General features: G+C 49.5%; 1 protein-coding gene across 1 annotated transcript in view; it reads right to left on the bottom strand.

The window, feature by feature from the left end:
- Nucleotides 1-937: 937 nt before the first annotated feature.
- Duox1 (dual oxidase 1) overlaps nucleotides 938-18,895 on the bottom strand; it is a 34,795-nt gene continuing 16,837 nt past the window's right edge. The window contains exons 19-34 of the mRNA XM_034494272.2: nucleotides 15,979-16,204; nucleotides 15,705-15,798; nucleotides 15,296-15,471; nucleotides 13,224-13,293; nucleotides 12,719-12,844; nucleotides 11,718-11,896; nucleotides 11,335-11,565; nucleotides 10,725-10,824; nucleotides 10,464-10,513; nucleotides 8,905-9,032; nucleotides 4,696-4,849; nucleotides 4,100-4,332; nucleotides 3,737-3,895; nucleotides 2,512-2,667; nucleotides 2,289-2,417; nucleotides 938-1,640 (exon numbers count right to left, since the gene is read on the bottom strand). Coding sequence (XP_034350163.1) covers nucleotides 1,518-1,640; nucleotides 2,289-2,417; nucleotides 2,512-2,667; nucleotides 3,737-3,895; nucleotides 4,100-4,332; nucleotides 4,696-4,849; nucleotides 8,905-9,032; nucleotides 10,464-10,513; nucleotides 10,725-10,824; nucleotides 11,335-11,565; nucleotides 11,718-11,896; nucleotides 12,719-12,844; nucleotides 13,224-13,293; nucleotides 15,296-15,471; nucleotides 15,705-15,798; nucleotides 15,979-16,204 — 2,334 coding nt within the window. The 3' untranslated portion in view covers nucleotides 938-1,517. The remainder of the gene's footprint in view (nucleotides 1,641-2,288; nucleotides 2,418-2,511; nucleotides 2,668-3,736; nucleotides 3,896-4,099; nucleotides 4,333-4,695; nucleotides 4,850-8,904; nucleotides 9,033-10,463; nucleotides 10,514-10,724; nucleotides 10,825-11,334; nucleotides 11,566-11,717; nucleotides 11,897-12,718; nucleotides 12,845-13,223; nucleotides 13,294-15,295; nucleotides 15,472-15,704; nucleotides 15,799-15,978; nucleotides 16,205-18,895) is intronic.

Below are 18,895 nucleotides of genomic sequence, written 5' to 3'. Positions count from 1 at the left end.
AACATCTCACGCTGGGCAGGGGTGTCCAGGCTTCGTCGCTCCTGCCATTGCTCCCGAGCGAGCCCAGCTTCCCGCCAGCAGCCGTTTGTCTGAGAGGCGGGAGGCGCCAAGAGACAAAGAGGCAGCGCGCCAGGCTGACGGCGCGGGCGGCGCTGCCACGCGGAAGGCGCGCGCAGGCGGGAGGCGCGCTCCCGCTCCCAGCTCCTGCCTGGCTGACCGGGCACGGGCACGCCGCGTCCCTTTCCCTTAGCTCCCTCTGGTGGCTGGGCCTGGGGCCTCGCACCTCCGCCGATGCCCGTGTGTCCGACGCCTCCCCGCTGCTCCACAGACAGGTTCTATGGGGACCAGACACCCTTGGGACGGTTGTCCTGTTAGGACGACCTGCGGCCCCTTACCTCAACCCAAGCCCGCGACGCTAAAGTGTGCCAAGAATCAGTTGGGAATTTCTCCTAAGTGAGGATGTATGATTTGAGAAACGAGGGAATAGACGGAATCGTTTGGCATTGGGCACCTTTTCAGAAATTCTCCAAGGGTTCCTCTGCCTTTGAATGACAGGAAGAGAACCCACCATTTTGCACTGGAGAAAACAGGCCTAGAGGGTCTAGGAGACATCCAATCTCCTCATGCTGCCTGGAAGACTTTGTCTTCGGGCAGACCTAGAATAGCTGATGCCCTGGAGGAAGCCAGGCTGACTGCAGCTCCCTGAGGACACCTCTCTGTCCTTCCTGATCGCTGTCAGCAGCCTAACACAGGCCAGAGTGAGGAAGGGCACCCCCACCCCTGCCGCAGGAGGAGGAGAGGGACCTCCATTGGAATATTCAGCCTTTGTGCTTTTATTCAGTAGAACTGGAGAGATGCCTGGACCACGTGGCAAAGTCCTTTGAGTGGATGATTTCCTTAGCTCCACTCTGAACTAAGGCAGCAAAAAAGAAACCCCGAAGGGGGAAACACTTTATTTGCAAAAGAGACTACTGGAAGAGGGAGATAGGCCTGAGGAGCACTGCTCTAGGCGGTTAGTGGGCACAGAAGGTTCTGATACATTTTAAGATTTGAGAGATCAGTTGTTCAGTTAGGCTGGTCCTGAGGATTTCTTTTCTGTAAGTTGCCCTTGGCTACTCTAAGACATCTCTGAGCCATTTTGAAGAGCAGAAGAACACAGAGTGAAGAGGACTCAGAAATGCCGGCATCCATACTACCACTCAGACGCAGACACAAACGTGACAAGTTGTCTACTGAATGTTTGCTTAATCCTCACTGTGTCCCAACCCCAAAGCTCCCCTACTTCTGAACCTATAGTTCTGAAACAGAGCTCCTTCCACAAGCTCAAGACACATTCTGGCCCTAGAGATCTCTGAGCCCACACGTGATGTCTGAGCATGGCTACCTGGACCAAGGTGGCAGGTGGGGGAGGGCTAAGGCTGAGGTGGCCAGAAATGAAGAGTACTGGGTTAAGGCACAGGCCAGAGCCCCTGCTGTCCCAGCAGGGCAGTAGTGAGCATAGTTGCTGAGCAGGAGGCCTAGAAGTTCTCATAATGGTGAGAGAAATGAGTCCTGTCCTGCCTGTTGATAAGCTGACAGGCCTTCTCCACATTCTTGGTCATGCCAGGGGGGCCACAGCTAAATACTCCAACCTTTCGGACCTGTTGGAGGAGGAAGAGCCAAAGATGAACATATTCACTGGTAGAGCTGGGTCAGTATTCAAAACAACAGCCAGGTTCATGTTCCTGGAGCAGGCTAGCTTTCTGGTCCTGTTAAAGGCCATCCAGTGTTCACACTGAAGGTTTATTTTGTACCATGTATGGTGAGGGCGGGCTCACTAAAAGTCTAGTTCAATTTTGTAAGTGCCAGGTCAGTGTAAAAGGACCAACTGAATCGCTGTTCAAGTTGAGGGACAGCTTGGTGTATATGATATCTGTGGCCAGCCCACTCACTGTTCATGGTGAAAATTCAGTCCACATTCAGGGGAAGAGCTGGCTTAGCGTTAATGGTGAGTATAGCCCTGACTGTATAGTAAGGGCTGTCTCTAGTATTGAGCTCTTCTGTTTGGTGGATGAACTTAGGCTTCAGAGTTGGCAAATCTCTGTTCCCTTCGTCCATCCATCCTTCCTTTCTTCCTTCCCTCCCACCTTAGGGTGGTCCTCCATCTATGTTTCTTCAGTCTGTAACTTACCAATCTCCCTGGATTCTCAGCAGTGACCAATTGTTTCCTTGATAGAGTAGGACTGAGAGCTTTGCTCAGCCCCTGAATGACCAAAGGAGCCGAGAACTAAGATATGAAGTAGACTTACTTGGGGATGGACTTCCTGCAGAGAGTTGAAAAAGGGCTCAAAGGGAGGGCGGCCAAAGTGAGTGACAGAGCGCAGGCCCGTGAACAAACTTCTGTTCAGCACTTTCTGGAAGTGCCGCTCACAGATGTACTGGCGAATGAAATGGGGAAGGACGGTCATTGCTAGGACCAACCCTTGGCCCTGAGAGTGGCCCACCTGCCATGCCTGGCTGGCCCTGACCTACCAGCATGGTGGTCCTGAGGTCAAACTTCTCAGCCAGCTGAGTAATATAGATGTGCACAGACACCAGGTCCTGGCGGTCATTCTCCTCCACCTCCCGGATGATGTCAGCCAGCCACTCAAACTGCCTCTGAGTCCTTGTCACCCAGATGAAGTAGATCTGAGGACACACACTGGGGCTCAGAGCCAGCTCAGGTCCCACTCCCTATAGGTCCTGCATGTCAACATGGAATTCTGACCTTAACTAGTCTGTTCCTGCCTCTAGACTACCTAGGAAATGGAATGTACAATACAGATGTATTGCCCTTGGACAGAGAGAGGTGGGAGTGAGAAGCAATCTCACCAAAGAGCCTTCCACCACTGAGCTAAGGTCTGTCCGGTCCAAGGCAACTTCCTCAAGCCAAGCCATCCTAGCACTTCCTTCAGTGGGTGCTGCTCGGCTGAGCAGCTACCTGGAGGCAGAACTTTTGAGCTGAAAGGCATTTCATAGAGCTGCCACCCTGGGGAACCTTAGCTGCCTGAAATGTGACTTAAAGAAAAAAAGGCCTTCTAACCCCAATCCCGGAAGGGGAGCCAACTTAAGCTTTCAAGAGGATAAACCAGGTGCTGCAAGTGAAGGAACAGAAGAGCTGGCACCCTTTGAGTGCAGACAGCATGTAGGCTGGGCTCTGCCTGCTGCATTCCAGCATACCTGAGTCACCTGCCAGGCCCAGAGAGACAAGCAGGGGCCTGCCACTGGGTCAGAATTACAGAAAAGGGGGCCTGTGTGGAGGGGGCCTGAAGCCTTGACTAAGTTGCTAAGGCCAACCCACCTGCAAGTCCTACCTTGGCACCTCCCCTGGATCCTGAGACCTAAGCCAGTTTTACTTGTGCCCCACCCCAAAGGTGCCCTTCCCTCTCCCAGCTGGTGCTCCAAAGGCTGGTCTCTTCTGGATAAAGGAATGCAGTTTTGTTGCTTGCTTGTTTTGTTTTACCTTCCTTCAGTCCTTCCTGGAGAGACTCCCACAGGTAACTCCTGTGTGGGCACTCCTATGAAGAAGCTCTTGGAAAACTGGGTGGGGGCCTACGGACATCAGTATACCAATTCTGCCTGTCAGGACACCCTGGTGTCTTTCCAACACACTGCCCCTCTCCAGGTTTCAAACTGACTTGTCTTTGTCTGGATATCAGAGACAAGCCTGGAGGCAGGAGATGCAGTCATTGTTACGCAAATAGGGACTGGTGCTCACCTTCTTACAGAACACTTGGCAGCTGACTGATGACTTGAAGACCAGGTCTTTGAGGATGGAAGCAAAGGGGGTGACTCCAATGCCCCCTCCTACCAGCACTGACACCTCAAACTTATGCCATTCCTGGTGGCCCTCTCCAAAAGGTCCATCGAGGTACAGCTGTAGGGAGTGCAGTGGTTTTTAAATTCAGTTTGGCCATCATTCTGAAGCCAGAAGTGGAAACAGTCGGCAGGGAAAGAGACTTAAATGACACAGGAAAAATACAGGGTGAGGTCTCTGGATGTGGAAGGGTTAGTACAGCGGGGAGCCTGGGATGCTGGGAGAATCTAAGAGTGAATAGATACCTGCCCTGAAGTTGGGTACCTTTGGGTATTTGGCACAGGTGTCACCCGTTGGGGGTGAGTAGATCTCCCTGAGTCGGGTGGTCCAGGGTCCAGCTGCCCGGATATGCAGGCTGAGTGTGTCCTCGTGAGGTGCAGAAGTCAGTGTGAAAGGGTGGTACTCGGTGGTTCCCAGAGCCAGGCATGCAATCCGAACCCACTGCCCTGACTTATACTCAAAGCCTTGAGGCCTCTGGAACCGCAGGTGGGTCACTCCTGGGAAGGGATGATTCAAGAGAGTGTTGCCTTGGACCCGGCAACAGTATGGTCTCTAGAAAGTTCCTCCAACCTCAGCTCTGGTAACAAGTAGACATTCCTTTATAGGACCTTGCCTTGAGGAGGAGCTGGGGGATGCACAGGGCAAGGGGAAGCCTAGCCCAGTCTCCTCCATTCTGTCTTAAGCAGGACTTAATCTTCTGGCAAAGAACATTTCTCACCCAATTACTCCTCCCAGCAACTCCAGGCCCCTTCTGCTTCCACTGGGAAAGGCTAGGAGACTAGAGTGGTCCAAGCACTATTTGTACCCTGTCAGTTGCCTTAGTAGCCAAGCTGGTTCCCTTACAACCTCCAGGCTTGTACCTGAAGGCAGCAGCTCGGCCTTCACCACGCTGATCTCCACCTTCTTCCGGCTCAGGCTCACCAGCTTGTCCCCCACATAAATAATTGCAGGGACCAGGAAGAAGATGTGGAATCGGGGCATCTGGATCAGAGCAAAGCTGCCATGGATGATGAGCTGCACAGACCGAAGAACATGGCTCAGACACAGAGGTGCACACAACAGACTGTGGGGCCAGCCTTAGCCTGAGACCCTATGAACTTCTCCACCTCACCGTCTAGGTTCTAAAACAACCACTGCCTCCTCCATCCTCCAAAGCATTCCAAAGGAATACTACCATCCCAGACATAGCCAAGTTGACTCCCACCTGGACTCTTGTCAGATAGATGCCTAGTGTGTGTATGAGAGAGGGAGAGGTGGGGGGGCGGGGCTGATCTCAGATGTAGCCCATGCTGGCCTTGAGCTTGTGGTGATCCTCCTGTGTCAGCCTTCTGAATACAGGATTTACAAGCCTGAATCAACACGCCAGGCAATGTGACCTTTTGAAGTACTTTTTAATCATTCCCTCTGTCTAAAAAGCCTTAGTGAACTTCCCATTACATACTTTGGCCTTGCAGCTGGCTGGTTCTTCCTCCCTGTTCCTCACATATGAGTCTTTTGGGTTCCAAATCTTTGCACTTACAGGGCTAAGAGAAAACCTGGGCTTCCTACTCCTAGTTCTTCCCATAGCAACTTCCATTCCCCTTCCCAAGCTTCAGCAGAAATGGCGCCTCCTCAAATCATATCTCCTTGTTAACTTAAATCTGTCATCATCCATAATCAGCCTTTGCTCATTCCCATGCGTATCATTGTCCTGAATGGTCTGAGGAGGCAAGGACTGTGCTAGCATTGTTTTGGTCCTTTGTAGTGCCCGCTGGGTACACACTTAATACTCAGTAATGGTTGGAAAGAGGGTGTCCTGTTTATCCCACCTTTTGGTGGCCAAGAACACTTAACTAGTCTGTCTTTTCCATGAAATGACCTGCCAGACTATAACCAGCCCCACCCAAGATTCTCTCCCTCCCTCTTTGTTCTTTAGGGTTTAAGCCTAGAGGCTACATTCAAGCCCCCCCCCCTTTTTTTTCCTTTTATTTGAAAAAGTCTGAATGATTTGACTAAACTAGCCTTGAACTCACTCTGTAGACTAGGCAGGCTCGGAACTTGTGGTCCTCCAACTTCAGGCTCCCAAGTAGCTGGGACTATAGTCATGTGCTGTCAGGCCCTACTACAGGGTTTTCTTAAAGTCATGCCTGCTTCCTCTCTGTAGCCTGTGACACTAGTGACCCCCTTTTCACCTCTGTGTCTCACAGCTACTGCAGCAACAGTGTTCTTCAGGTTCTGCCTCAGCCTTCCCAGCCACTCAATTTCCAGCTCCTGTGTGGGCCCCATTGCATCTGTCACCCCCAATCACAGGCGTGGTCCAAGCTTAATGTCCTCACCCACTGCTCTTGTCTTTCTGTGCTCCACCATGTCCATGGGCTCTGATGAGCCATAACCATTCTGCCTTATCAGCCACCCCCACATGTCTCCAGCCACCCAGGCCTGTCTCCTTTGTCCCCTGGATAGTCTTATCATGTTTCCCACCCCTACATCTGTGTGCGTGCCCTTCTACCTAGATCCTGCTACCTGGATTGCTCTTCAGTTTCCACTCAGCCTTGTCACTGTTTAGCTCTCTCTTCTAAAGCTGTGGCCTGTGTCCCATTTGCTCTCAAAGTTGCCCCTGACCAGTTCAATGTAAGTAAAACTTTCCTTTGTGATTTCCTATGGCTTACTGTTTGGACATTCTGCTCAGCAATTCCTTCTGTTCGGTGTGCATGTATCACTGGTCTCTGCAGCAAATCCTAAATTCCTAAAGGTGGGGTTTAGTGTTGCCACTTCTTGGACCTCCCTCAGAGCTAAGACAGAAGAGACACTTGGTTGCTATCTGTTTCATTGAAATCAGGTCTTTTGTTCAGGAATTCCTTCTCCAGTAAAGAGTTCTACATTTTTAAAGCTTTCCCCATGGTGGGGCAGTTCAGTTTCCGAGTTGCCAACTTACACATTCTTTCTCAGAGTCTGTTCTACACTGGAGTCTTTTACTTACACTGCCTCCCTCCACCTCCTATGATAAGTGATAAGAGAGTTGCTTTATTCCCCATCTCCTTACCCATGTAAAAGGTTCTCAATCTGCCAGGCTGGGGCTGCCCAGCAACCCAGTTATTTCTACAACCAGCAATGGATCAGGAAGCAGTCTTGGACTTAGGGGATCAAGCTGGCCATACTAGTCTTCCAACTAGTTCTATCGCCAGGAACAAGAAGCAGCATTTTTGTAGCAGAAGCAGTAGGCAGCAGGCTAGGGATCCACACATTATTGGATAGGTAGGGAATTAGTGGGAAGGGAGGAAATTAGTTAACCGAAGCTCCCTGAGGACAGAGAGATTCTTTGGAATAAACAGCAGTTCTAGGAAATATCTGAAGCCAAGCCAGATAGGTTTTTTTTAGAATCAGGAAGTGCTGAGCCACAGGCAAGTCTGTGTGTGTGTGTGTGTGTGTGGGTGGGTGTGTGTGTGTGTGTGTGTGTGGGTGTGGGTGTGTGTATGCACACTCACGCGCATGTATATCCCAGCTATTAGTGAGGACAGAGCTTCATCTGGGAGGAAGGGGTAGGATAACAAGATCAAGCCATACCCAGGTAGTGGTACATTCTTCATCTCAGAACAAGGGAGACCCCTGTATACTGCTCTATCAGGAAATAAAAATGCTAGTCATAGGGGCTTGGGCTCTTTGAATGCTAGCAGCCAAGCCATGAATTATCAGGTAGGAAAAGTGAAGGCCTTCAGACTTGGGTAGAGTGCCCTTTGGGGACTACTGTGTAGCTGAGGAAGGTGGGAAATCAGAGTAATAGCACAGGGACCCAGGTCAGAGTTAGCTCAGGATTAAGGTGAATCGAATCAGCTGATGACAACACAGAAGAGAGTGAAGGGATCAGGAGAGGAGAGAGAGTGTGAAGGAAAAAAGACATGGAGCCTGGGTTAAGAAGGAAACAGTATAGGTGTATAAGAATGGCAGTGATAGAATCCAGCCTCTGTTTGGGCCTGCTCTCACAGATACTGTCAGGCATTGTCTCTGAGTCCTGAGTTAGCTGACAGGCCAATGTCATATCTCTGGGGGAAGTGAGTCTACATCAAAGGAATGCCACATCTGTTCTCTGCTCCCTTCTCTGCCTCCTCCTGGCTGCAGGTTCCTGGTGTAAACCTCCCCCATCCTCAAAAGGTGTAAGCAATCCCTTCCTCTGCTACCTAGCTTCTACTATCTTCAAAGACCCAAGCCATTCTGTCTCTGGTGTTGGAACCTGAGCTCTCTCCTTGGAGCCCAGACCATCTGCGTGCGTCTGTCTGTCTGTCTCTCTGTCTGTCTGTCCATGGTGTTGATAACACTTCAAATAAGCTCCTTTTCCTCTAGTAATCAATCTCAGCATCCTCTTGAACTACTTGCTGCATCCAAAGCATAACAAGGCGGAGTCTTTTTTTTTTTCTTTCTTTCTTTTTTTGGTTTTTTCGAGACAGGGTTTCTCTGTGTAGCCCTGGCTGTCCTGGAACTCACTCTGTAGACAGGCTGGCCTTGAACTCAGAAATCCGCCTGCCTCTGCCTCCCAGGTGCTGGGATTAAAGGCGTGCACCACCACCGCCCGGCCAACAAGGCGGAGTCTTAAAGTCCATCTTATCAGCAATCTGGCTGGTGTTTTGAGTGATCTTATTGACTTTACAAGTGTTGTTTGGCTGGATGATGTGGGTAATGTTTTCTCAGATGAGATCAGAACAGAACTTTCTCCAAAAGAGTAATTCTTCCTTAAGGTGCAAGAAGTCCACCCTGGAACCAAAAACTAGCCACCCAAAGGTAGAGAAGAGCTGGAGAGAAACAGTGTGGGGAAGTCTATGAGGAATGTGGATGAACCTGGCAGGGATACTACGAAAAAGAAAAGAAAAAAAAAAAAAAAACATGCACAGAAAGGAAGGAATCTTCCAAGAGCCACATAATAGGTCAACTTACTGGAGAGCCCCACTCTATAATTTCCATCTTTGTAGAGGGATGTAGAGAAACGAATACTTGAAATAACTTAGGGGATGGAAAAATCAATGTCCCAGCCTTCATGGCCTCCCAAGGAATGTCTTTCACATACCCCACAGGCCTGGACCATGGCCAAAAACTCTCACCAGGATGTAGAGAAAAATGTAGAGGTGGTGGGTCAGCCAGAAGCCCCTGAAACTGCGTCGGCGGAAGTGGTGGGAGGCGAAGACGTACATGATGGCCAGGGCCAGGAGCAGGAGGACCCCAGTGAGACCTATGAGGAGGACGGGGCAAAAGACTGAGGGACCGTGCAGTGTGACGGTGTGTCCTGGGGTATTCAGTCATGTCCCTCTCTACTCCGCTGTTCAAACTAGACAGGTGATAAAGTGGTCTCGAACTTAAGTGCACCCAGATCATAGGTACCATTTGATTCAACACAGTATATTCATCTTCTATAGCTGTAATCCTTTCTGCCTGTGTCATCACAGTTTTTTTTTAAATGTCACCCCTTTTCCTGACTCTCAGGTCCTCAAGAACAAGGACCACGCTAAGCTGTAACCACTGATTCTCCTGCCTGTTGCCAGGCCTGGCACACTGCAGGCTTTGTATAAATGTGTGCTGAATGAATTGGAGGCACAGAAGTCTCTAGATGAGACATGGGGGATATCTGGCTCTGTTCCCATGGTGTCAAAAGTACCACCCGGCTGGCTATCATAGGACTTGACATGAACTCTGAGCCAATTTGTGCATGGGGTCATACTAACCCAGCAAATTGTCAGAGTTCTTTGTCCAGCCTGGAGTTGATAGAAAGCTCCATCCTCTTTCATGGAGGATCCCATGCCAGGGGTACAGAGAGGGTAATGCTGGAGCCAGGGTTGGGGTGTAGAAACCCAGACTACCCTCCAGTGATCAAGGAGGAGAGAGTCAGTAATTAGGAAGATTAGAGCCCTGATGTGCGGGGAAAGCAAAGGTTAAGAAGGGATTGAACCACAGCCTGTAAACTTGTGAGCAGAGAGAGGCGCATAAATACAGCCTTATCCACCAAATCCCAGTGTGCCCAAGTCAGCAAGCGCCCTCTGAAGTTCAAAGCAGTAGGAAAAAAAAAAAACAAAAAACCAAACCCTGCTGTATTTCACAGAAAGGAGTGCATAGAAAACACATTACCCCCAAGAGGGGACAGACTGGAATATAAATAGGTTTAGGAAGAGTCTTAATAGATTCACAGCTATTAGCTCTGAAATGGTGATTGTAGGAAGCTAGAACTATGTCTCCTCCCCCCCCCCCCCCCCCCCCCCGCTCTCCCGGGATCTTTGTCAAGAAATCTTATGGTGTGGGTAGGGGGGTAGGGACTTCTGTCTGGTTTGATAAAAAGCCAAGTCCTTCTCCCATGCAGTCGGGACACAGCATTCCTCAAAGCAAGCATCATGGTAGGTGTATGTATTATAAAGAGGGAGCTACTCCCAATCTCCTGAGAACTGGTCAAGATTGGAGGCCAGCAAGCCCTTTCCAGGGAGGAAGTAGCCCAAGGATGAGGAGTGACAATGCAGTCAGGCTAAGGCTTAGTACCAAGGAGTGTCCTCGGGGGCAGAGGACAGAGCCTGGCTCACTGTAAGAATTGAATAAGTTTGGCTGTTTACTGACAGAACCCAGAGCCTGGAGTTTAGAGTGAAGCCTATATACATTGATGGAAGGGAAGGGCTCTCACCTGGCACAGTCTGGAAGAACCACCAGTAATACTTCTGAGGGAACTCGGACCTGTGCAGAAGACACAGCAAAACCATGAGTTGAGTTCTCTGAGACCTCTCCCAGAGTTCCCAGAGGAGCAGCACAACCCAGTCACCAGTCTCTCCCTCTGCTGGTGGCTCGGCTTGGTCATTGTCACTTTATCCTAGAAAGTGACACTGTCCTCTAGGCCGAGAAGATTTATCCCCTCCCTTCAAGAAATTCACTCCTGACACACACTCACCCATCATCATGGAAGAGGCCAGGGAAGAGGCAAGAGAGGACACTGAGCGGGCTGTTGGAGAACAGGTACACATTCACCACATGGCCAGCACTGTGTAAGACTAAGAAAGACCAGACACGGTGGTGAGCCCAGGGACAGCCAAGTGAGGGTGTGCAACACATTCAAGTGCCAAACAGGGCAGATTGAAGCAGCACCTTTGGGGGCTGGGCTGCTGACCTGTAATCAACCTCAAGTTCCTTCCCTGTTCCACCCATGAACACAACCACACGTCTGAAATTATACCACTGGAAGCACATTCCTTTGGTTTCTTTCACAGATCTGTTTTATAGCATAAGGACTAGGAAAGCAATCATTTGTATCCTTGTGCTAGAGTCTTGGTAGATTGTCAGAAGTTGAGGCAGGGATGCCCTTGAAAATGCAGGAAAAGCCTTTCAGGGAAGGGTAGGCTCCTGGGCTTAATTTCATCCCACAGCCCAGCTAACTCCATCCTAATGGAGAAGGCCACCCAAATCAACATTAAAGTCAGGTGCAAATGACAGCGAGGAGAAGCATGAGAGAAAGACAGCAAGGTCAAAGGGTACCAAGAAAACCCCAGAGCAGCAGCCCCTGCCTGTGAGGATGATGGCCGTGGAGGCAATGAGACGATGGAAGTCCACAGCAGCATCGAAGGGAATGTAGCGGTTGAGGAAGGTCTCCCGCAAGAAGGTGATGAGGTTGCGGCACATGGTGAGCAGGATGTAGGAGAACATGAAGGAGATGCTGGCCGCCGTGCCCCGGGACAGGATGATGCCCACGCGGGTGGTATCGGTGATGCCGCTGTGGTGTGCCGCAAACGCATAGTCTGTGGAGGGAAAACAGTGCAGCTGTCAGCGGGGCGACACTATTGTCATTTACTGCAGCCCGCCCTTTCCCCCAATCCCATATTGGGATGTGTGTCACTCACAATAGGCCCCAGTTCCCAGCCTCAGACTTGCGGTATGTGACCTCACTCACAATAGGCTCTCTCCAGGAAGAGCGCCCCAGTGATGGTGTAGAACACTGCCACACAGCCGATGTGGCGCCTGTAGTTTTCAATGAAGCGCTTGAACTGCTGCACCGTTTGGTGGCTTCGGCTGCGTTGAAACTTCTTTCGGTGTGCCTCAGTGAACAGTAAGGGTTGGAATGAAGTTACCCTGGGAGAGAGGAAGCCTTTGGCTTGTGAGACTCAATACCAGTGGAAACCTGCTACGCCAAGGAGGACCCTCTGAGGGACAGCCTGGGAAGAACAAAGCCTCTTGCAGCAGGGTTCAGAACCACTCTCTGAGGGCTGACTTCCAAGTAGTTATTTCATCTCTGAGGATACACTCCATCTATACCAGGGTCCGTTCACAGAGAGTTCCTTCCCTTCCCTGTTTGTAGTTCCTACCAGGTACCCACAGTGAGGCTTTAGAAGGCTCAAAGGGCCTGTCACAGGTAGCTTTAGTAGGCAACTTGACACACCTGGTGTTTGGCATACTTATAGGGCATTTGTTTCTTAAGTGATGTCACCAGACCCAGCCGACCATGGTCAGCACCATCCTTAGGCAGATGAGCCTAGGCTGTATAAGAAAGGTAGCTGAACAAACTAGAGGAAGCACGTCAGTAACCAGTGTTCCTTTATGGTTTCTGCTTCTAACTCCTGCCTTGGCACCTCTCTATGATATATTGTAACCTGTAAGCCAAATAAGCCCCTTTCTCCCCAAGTTGCTTGGAGTCATTCTTTTATCCTAACAACAAAAACATAATTAGGGAAGGGCCTCTATAAAGGCCCTCCTGACTCCCTGGGCAGAGGGAGAAAACATCCTTGAGTTTCCCTTGCCCTTCCTACCATTCCAATATTCGTCAGTGTGGTGCACCAGACTGAACAAAAGCATACTGAGGCAGAGAGTCTTTATCAGCCAATAAAGCAGAGTACCCTGAACCATGCAATGGATCATTGAAGGAATGCATAGACTTTAGGGGCACAGCAGGCATACTTTTTGCCAAACCTCCGTCGAATCTCTTGAGGAGGGTCTGTGTCCATGGGGCACTGCATTCTCTGTGGTGATGACGCAGTCTTCGTGATGTTTCGGGCACAATGGATGCTCACTCTGGGTGAAGGGCTAGGAAGGAAAGGCAAACGTACCATCTGACTTCTGCTGCCGTGCTCTGCAAACTAACTTTGTCCAGGAAAGATCAAAACCCACAATGCAGGACAGCAAGATTCCCACAGATAGGCAGACACACAGAGAGAATGAGTCCCAGTTGAGGCCTCCATATATAACTCTGTCCTTACAAGGACTCTTGGCCCAGGCAGTAAGCAAGCTTTGCCGAAACTCAGTAGGATTTCTCCTCATCCTGAGGAAGGATGTGTCTGTCCACGTGGAGGAAGTGGAGCCCTTTTCTATTTGCATGAAGGTACTACATTGGATAGTGGGGTGTGCCCAACCTCAGCCATTCTGCAAAATGACCACTACCCAACACATGCAGATGGGAGCTTACCAGATCTTCTCCTGGCTGACGTAGGAGGCTCTCCGGCAGAGGTTCTTGATCACTTCTGGTACTTCCACCCCTGGGGCACAGAGCTTGGTTAGGGAACAGCTCAGAGCCCAGAGTCTAGGAGAGCCTGACTCAGTGTGCACAGTCCCCCTTTTCCTATTCCTAAGCCTGTAGAAAGGCTCCATTAAAAAGAGATCCTACCTCAGGGTACCGCAGTCTCAGCTCTTGCCTCCCCCCCACGCCCGGGGGAACTGCACTCACCTATCAGTGACAGCTGTAAGGGAGGTTTGAAACCGTTCATAATAAAACCTTGGAGGTTTCATCTCATTGTTCAGTCAGGGCTGAACAAAGCAAGGTTGAGCTGCAAATCCAAATTCTTAGGAGATCTGGAGCCTCCACGGGGCTTCTAAGTTCTGAGCCAACACCAAAGATGTCTTGGCTTATGGTAAACTCATCTACATGAAGTTCAAGTATTTAAAGGTTTATTAAATTTATGTTCGTGGGTGCTCGTATCTATGTATTCTGTATTATATATTTATGTGTATCACATGAGTGCCTGATGCCCGAGGAGACCGGATGAGAACATCTGATGCCCTGGAACTTGGAACCTGGACAGATGGTTGTGAGCTGCCATGTGGTTACTGGGAACTGAATCTGGGTCCTCTACAAGAGCTCTTAACCACGGATCCATATTTGTCACTCTAACATCAAGTGTTTAAAACCAAGTACAGATATCCACTCTCCAATTTTCAGTAAACAGCAAGTGTGTTGAAATAGGAATGAAGAGCGGATTCTGGTGAAAAGGGAGGGGCTGTTTGTAATATCTCATGCCCTTTTCTGTCATGTAAAATCTTTCTCAAATAAGATCAGAAGAAAACAACAAAGCATAGTGATGATTAAAACTGAAACCAGACATCACACAGAGTTAGCCTTTGGCTTGATCCTCAACCCCTTGCCTAGTTATCCCAGGGCAGAATATCCCAACGACTGTGTAGCCTGACTCACTTCCGAGTGCCACCCTGGCCCCTGCCCACCCTCGGGCCCAAGTGCCCACTGCCTTGGCTTGGTAGGAAAAGCTACAAACTCAACTTTCCTCTTCAGCAGCTCCCTTTGCCCTCAGGCCAGAGGAAGTTCATCCACATCTTGCTTGACTTGCTCCTGTCTCTCAGCAATGCTGCCAGCCCCCACTTGTCTCATAATCTGGGAAGGACCGGGTTTAGTCTCAACACGCCCCGAGAAGAATCACGAAGACATTGTGACAGCTCAGAACCAGCCACACACAGACCCTCTGCTTGTTATCTGTCCCTTCCCTCGATGAGACCCTGACCTCCACCCACATGAGTCAGACACAGGTAGGGTAAGAAGGAGTGGGAAGGACAAAGGAGTTGGGTTGTGATGTACTCCAAATGCTTACTGAGCGCTTAGCCAGGAGATAGGGTGGGAGTTAGGGGACCAAACCCCAAATATACCAGAACCAGACAACCCAGCTGAGGAGAACATAGCCTGGCCAAATAGAGTCGTAACAAAGAGGCATCGTCTCCTCCCTGCTCCAAGCTGAGAGGTGCAAGGGTAGGGTGGCTTTGGCCAGGAGCCAGGAGAAGCAGGGTTCCAGTTAATATCTCCTACCCAAGACTTGGTATAGTAGCATATATCAGTTATCTCAGCACTTTAGAGGTAGAGGCAGGAGGACAGCCACAAATTCAAGGCCAGCCTGGTCTACATTGCAAGTTCCAGGCCACCCACCATGCACATAGCGAGATTCTGTCTCAAACAAACAAACAAACAAACAAAAAAGTCTTCTACCCCATCCTTACCCCACCCACTGCAACAGCCAGAATACATTCATAAGCCCAGGGCACTTTCCTCTTCTTGGGTCCCTTTCTCCATACAGATAAAAATAAATATTATTTTCATTTGATAATTACATGGGTATAATCAACACTAGCTATATTATATATTCATTATTATATTGATTTTTCTTCTGGTTTTTAAATAAAGTATTTCTGTGTGCTCCTAAAAGTATATAGGAATTATACCTGACAAGTAAATCAGCCCTGCTGACCAGGCAGTCCCACCTTTGACACACAGCTGTGTGAATCGGAGATCACTGTCGTAGTCCCGCAGCATGAAATGGAAGTCCTCCCAGGTCAGCTCCTCCTTGTCCTGGAAGCCCGATTCCCGGAACATGGATTCCACCACCTCAGCCAGCTGGGCCTTGGACAGGCAGTTGTTGGAGATCTCGATGAAGGACCTATGGTTGGAAGCAGGCACCAGGCCCAGACACAAAAGCTCACTGGCCATCCACTTCAGGGTCTTCCATAACAGGGTCCCAGCTAGCTGAATCCCAAGCCCCCTATTAGTTCTAGAAGGCTCTGGTTACAAAGATAAAAAAGATGCCCTCTACTTCTCCTTTATACTTCTGCTATCCCATTGCTGGCCCCTTCTCGCTGGCAGTCCCTGTCCTGCCTGCTGGAGAGGACCAACCTTAGCATCCTAATGAACTCATCCTTGGAAATGAGACCGTTCCCATCAAAGTCATACATTCGGAACATAAGGCGAGACTTCTCCTCTGGGGAGCCTGGAAGAAGAGGGGTTCTGTGAGGAGAGACCTACCCAACCTCTAGAAACCCTTTCTAGACTGCCAAGCATCTGCCATAGTTGAAGGCCTAGCCTCGGGGCCCTCCATCTCCAATGGGTCAGTCACACTTCAACGTCAGTGCCCCATCTCTGTCTGGACAATTATTTTCCTCTTCCTCACCTTTCATGAAGACCACCAGGATGTCCAGGAACTCCCGGAAGGACAGGTAGCCATTGCCATCCTTGTCGGCCAGAGAAAACATGGACTCCACAAACATATCCTGGGGCTTGAGGCCCAGGGAGTCTGCAAACTCAGCTCTGCTCAGCTCACAGGTCAGAGCTTCACGCACTTTCGTCGAAGAGTCCAGAGGCAGAGTCCCTGCATCTGCTTGATTGATGTCTAGCACCTGCATTTAGGAAGCCCCCGAGGTGGGAGGTGGGGGGAAGAGGAGACATCCTTCACTTACAGGTTGATAGGGCCACATTCTGAGGCAGATATTTGTCCAGCATACCCCCTATAAGCAGTCCAGGCCTGTGGGTAATTTTTATTTATACCACAGAGTCCTGGCCCCCTAACTTAGCTGACTGAACCAAGTATGTATGACCCAACCTGGATATTTGGAGTTAGAACCAAGAGGTCCCAGATATGCTTTGACATGAGCACAGTGGGTTCAGAATCACAGGGGGGAGAAGAGTCAAGGAGAAAGTAGAGGTAATTGAAGTCAGGCCTTGTTTGCTGACAGCTTTCTCGTCTAGATCTTTCCCTGCCAAGCCAAAGACCCCACTTTGGGGTTACTAAGACTATGTGAATCCTTTATGCCTGACATCTCAAGGGTTTGGGAGAGGAGAATTCTTATTATGGGCCACCTCCATCTTACCAGGGATTGCACCCAGCAAGAGAACAGACAGAGGGAAGCAGGTAGGCCACAGGCCGCAATACCTGCTTTTCCTGCCTACCAACAGCTGCTCAGTTCAAGCCTGGCTGTTTTCATGAGGCAAGAACTGCAGTTTCAGACAAGGTGCTTTAATGGAAAGAGCCTGGGGCAGGAGGTAAGAGACCTGGGTTCACGTCCCAACACTGCCACCTGTGCGCTACATAACCTTGGGCACATCCCTTTATTTGTCTGAGGTTCATTTCCACCAGCCTCACTTATCTCACAGGTTATGATGAAATCAGCAAGAGAGGCTGCCTAGGGAACCGTTTAAAGATGGAAAGCACAGGCTAGCTGACAGTCCATTAAACTTCCAGAACAAGGTCCACCCTTTATCCTGATGAAATCTGATCTGGTGCCCAGATCCTACTTGTGACCAAGCAAGGAGCCCTACCAGCCGAGGGTCCCTTGTTTCTTGGGCAAACTTCATAGTCATTTAGGTGGAGAGTTAAGTCTGACCCAGAGTCCCTTGCGCATGCCCATTAAATGACAGTCTCCTATATGAATCCTCTCCCAGCTAGCTGCCTTGCTCCTTCTCAGACATTCTCTCTCTCTCTCTCTCTCTCTCTCTCTCTCTCTCTCTCTCTCTCTCTCTCTCTCTCTCCCCCTCTCCCTTCTACAGTACTCAGTCTTACTCCTTTCTCCTGGGCCAAAACTCTCCCAACTCCGAGCCCTTGCCAATCTGACCTCCATCATGAACTTACACCAGACTGAAAGCTTTTCTTCTCTAACATCTTAGATCATATGTTTTCTGCATCACTTTTATAATCTTCATTCCTTATCAGCCTCTTGTGTGACTATCACCACTATCCTAATAGAATGATTAACTTGTTAGGTGTGGCATGCATGCTAGATTCATGTCTACCCATGAGCCCCATGCTGGGGATAGAACACATCCCAGCAAGTACTTTACCACTAAACTATGTCCACAGACATCATTGGTTTTGAGACAGTAGCCCAGGCTGAGCTCCAAGTCCTCCTGTTTCACCTTTTCAGGTGTGTGCCACCAAGCTTTCCACATTTAATCTTCTATCTCCACTGTAGTGTTCTACCCAGGTTACCTTCATTTTTTGTACGAGATGTGTACATCAGTCTTGGGATTCTCCCCTCTATCAAATTTTCCCACATCTTCCCAGTAGTTTTCAAAAGTTCATATGGCAGATATTACATCTCCATGGTGCACTCCCCAAAGAAGGGATGAAGTATGGTCCTCAGGGGCCCCACAGTACTGACTTGCCCTGCTTCCTTCCTGCACATTGTCTCCCTGAAGTCTTACATCAGGAGACAGGATTCAGATGGGTTGGGACATCTTCACAGTAAATATGAAAAGAATTTAGAGGCTGTTTTTGCAGAAGAGCACTCTTCAAGTGGGCCAACAGACTCCTCGAAGCAGAGTAAATCTTGGCATCTGTGCCTTTATTTTGTGCATCTCCTCTGGGCTTTCATTTCCCGCTCAGCTCAGGCATGAAGACATGTTAATTGCTTAATGAGTGCCTCTCTAAAACCTGAAACTAGGGGCTGGAGAGATGGCAAAGGATTAAGAGCACATATTTCTCTTCAAGGGGTTCCAAGTTCAGTTCCCAACACCCTCATTAGGTTTCTCAGGAAGTTCACAACCTCTTGCCTGTCACTCAAGTCCAAGTTGGATGCGATAACCTCTGCCCTCTGGAGGCACCCACACTCATTTGTCCCTCACCAACGTGGACATAATTAAAATTAAATCCCTATGAAAAAGCAAAATGAATAACTCCCTGATGTCATCAGGGTGATCAGTCCTAAATTTACCTAATCTATCCCATCCCTTTTCAAGGATGAAGACATGGAGAAGAGCGTAACAAAGGCATTTTACCACCAGACTTTACATCCTGTTCCAGACCCCTGGAAATCTCTAGCTACTGACATGAACCTTCGGTCACCTTGGAACAGCAAGCAGAACTTACAGGCAGATTATCTCATGATGACATTACTCTCTAAACAGAAGCAGGTACTCCATGGTAGGAACTGAGGCTGCCCACCTAAGCAAAACCATTCATCTCAAGGGAACCAGAAGGTTTCCCTAAGTAATAGGAAGTAACATAGTCACTGGAGCCAAGTTGCAGATCTGACATTGAAATACTAACCAACCAGACCATGGTTTGACTAAGGTTGACTAACTATGCATGCTTT

The sequence above is a fragment of the Arvicanthis niloticus genome, chromosome 2 (assembly GCF_011762505.2).
Source record: "Arvicanthis niloticus isolate mArvNil1 chromosome 2, mArvNil1.pat.X, whole genome shotgun sequence".
Lineage (NCBI taxonomy): Eukaryota > Metazoa > Chordata > Mammalia > Rodentia > Muridae > Arvicanthis > Arvicanthis niloticus.
The sequence above is the reverse complement of the archived record's forward strand: the minus strand, read 5'-3'. Positions and strand labels throughout refer to the sequence as shown.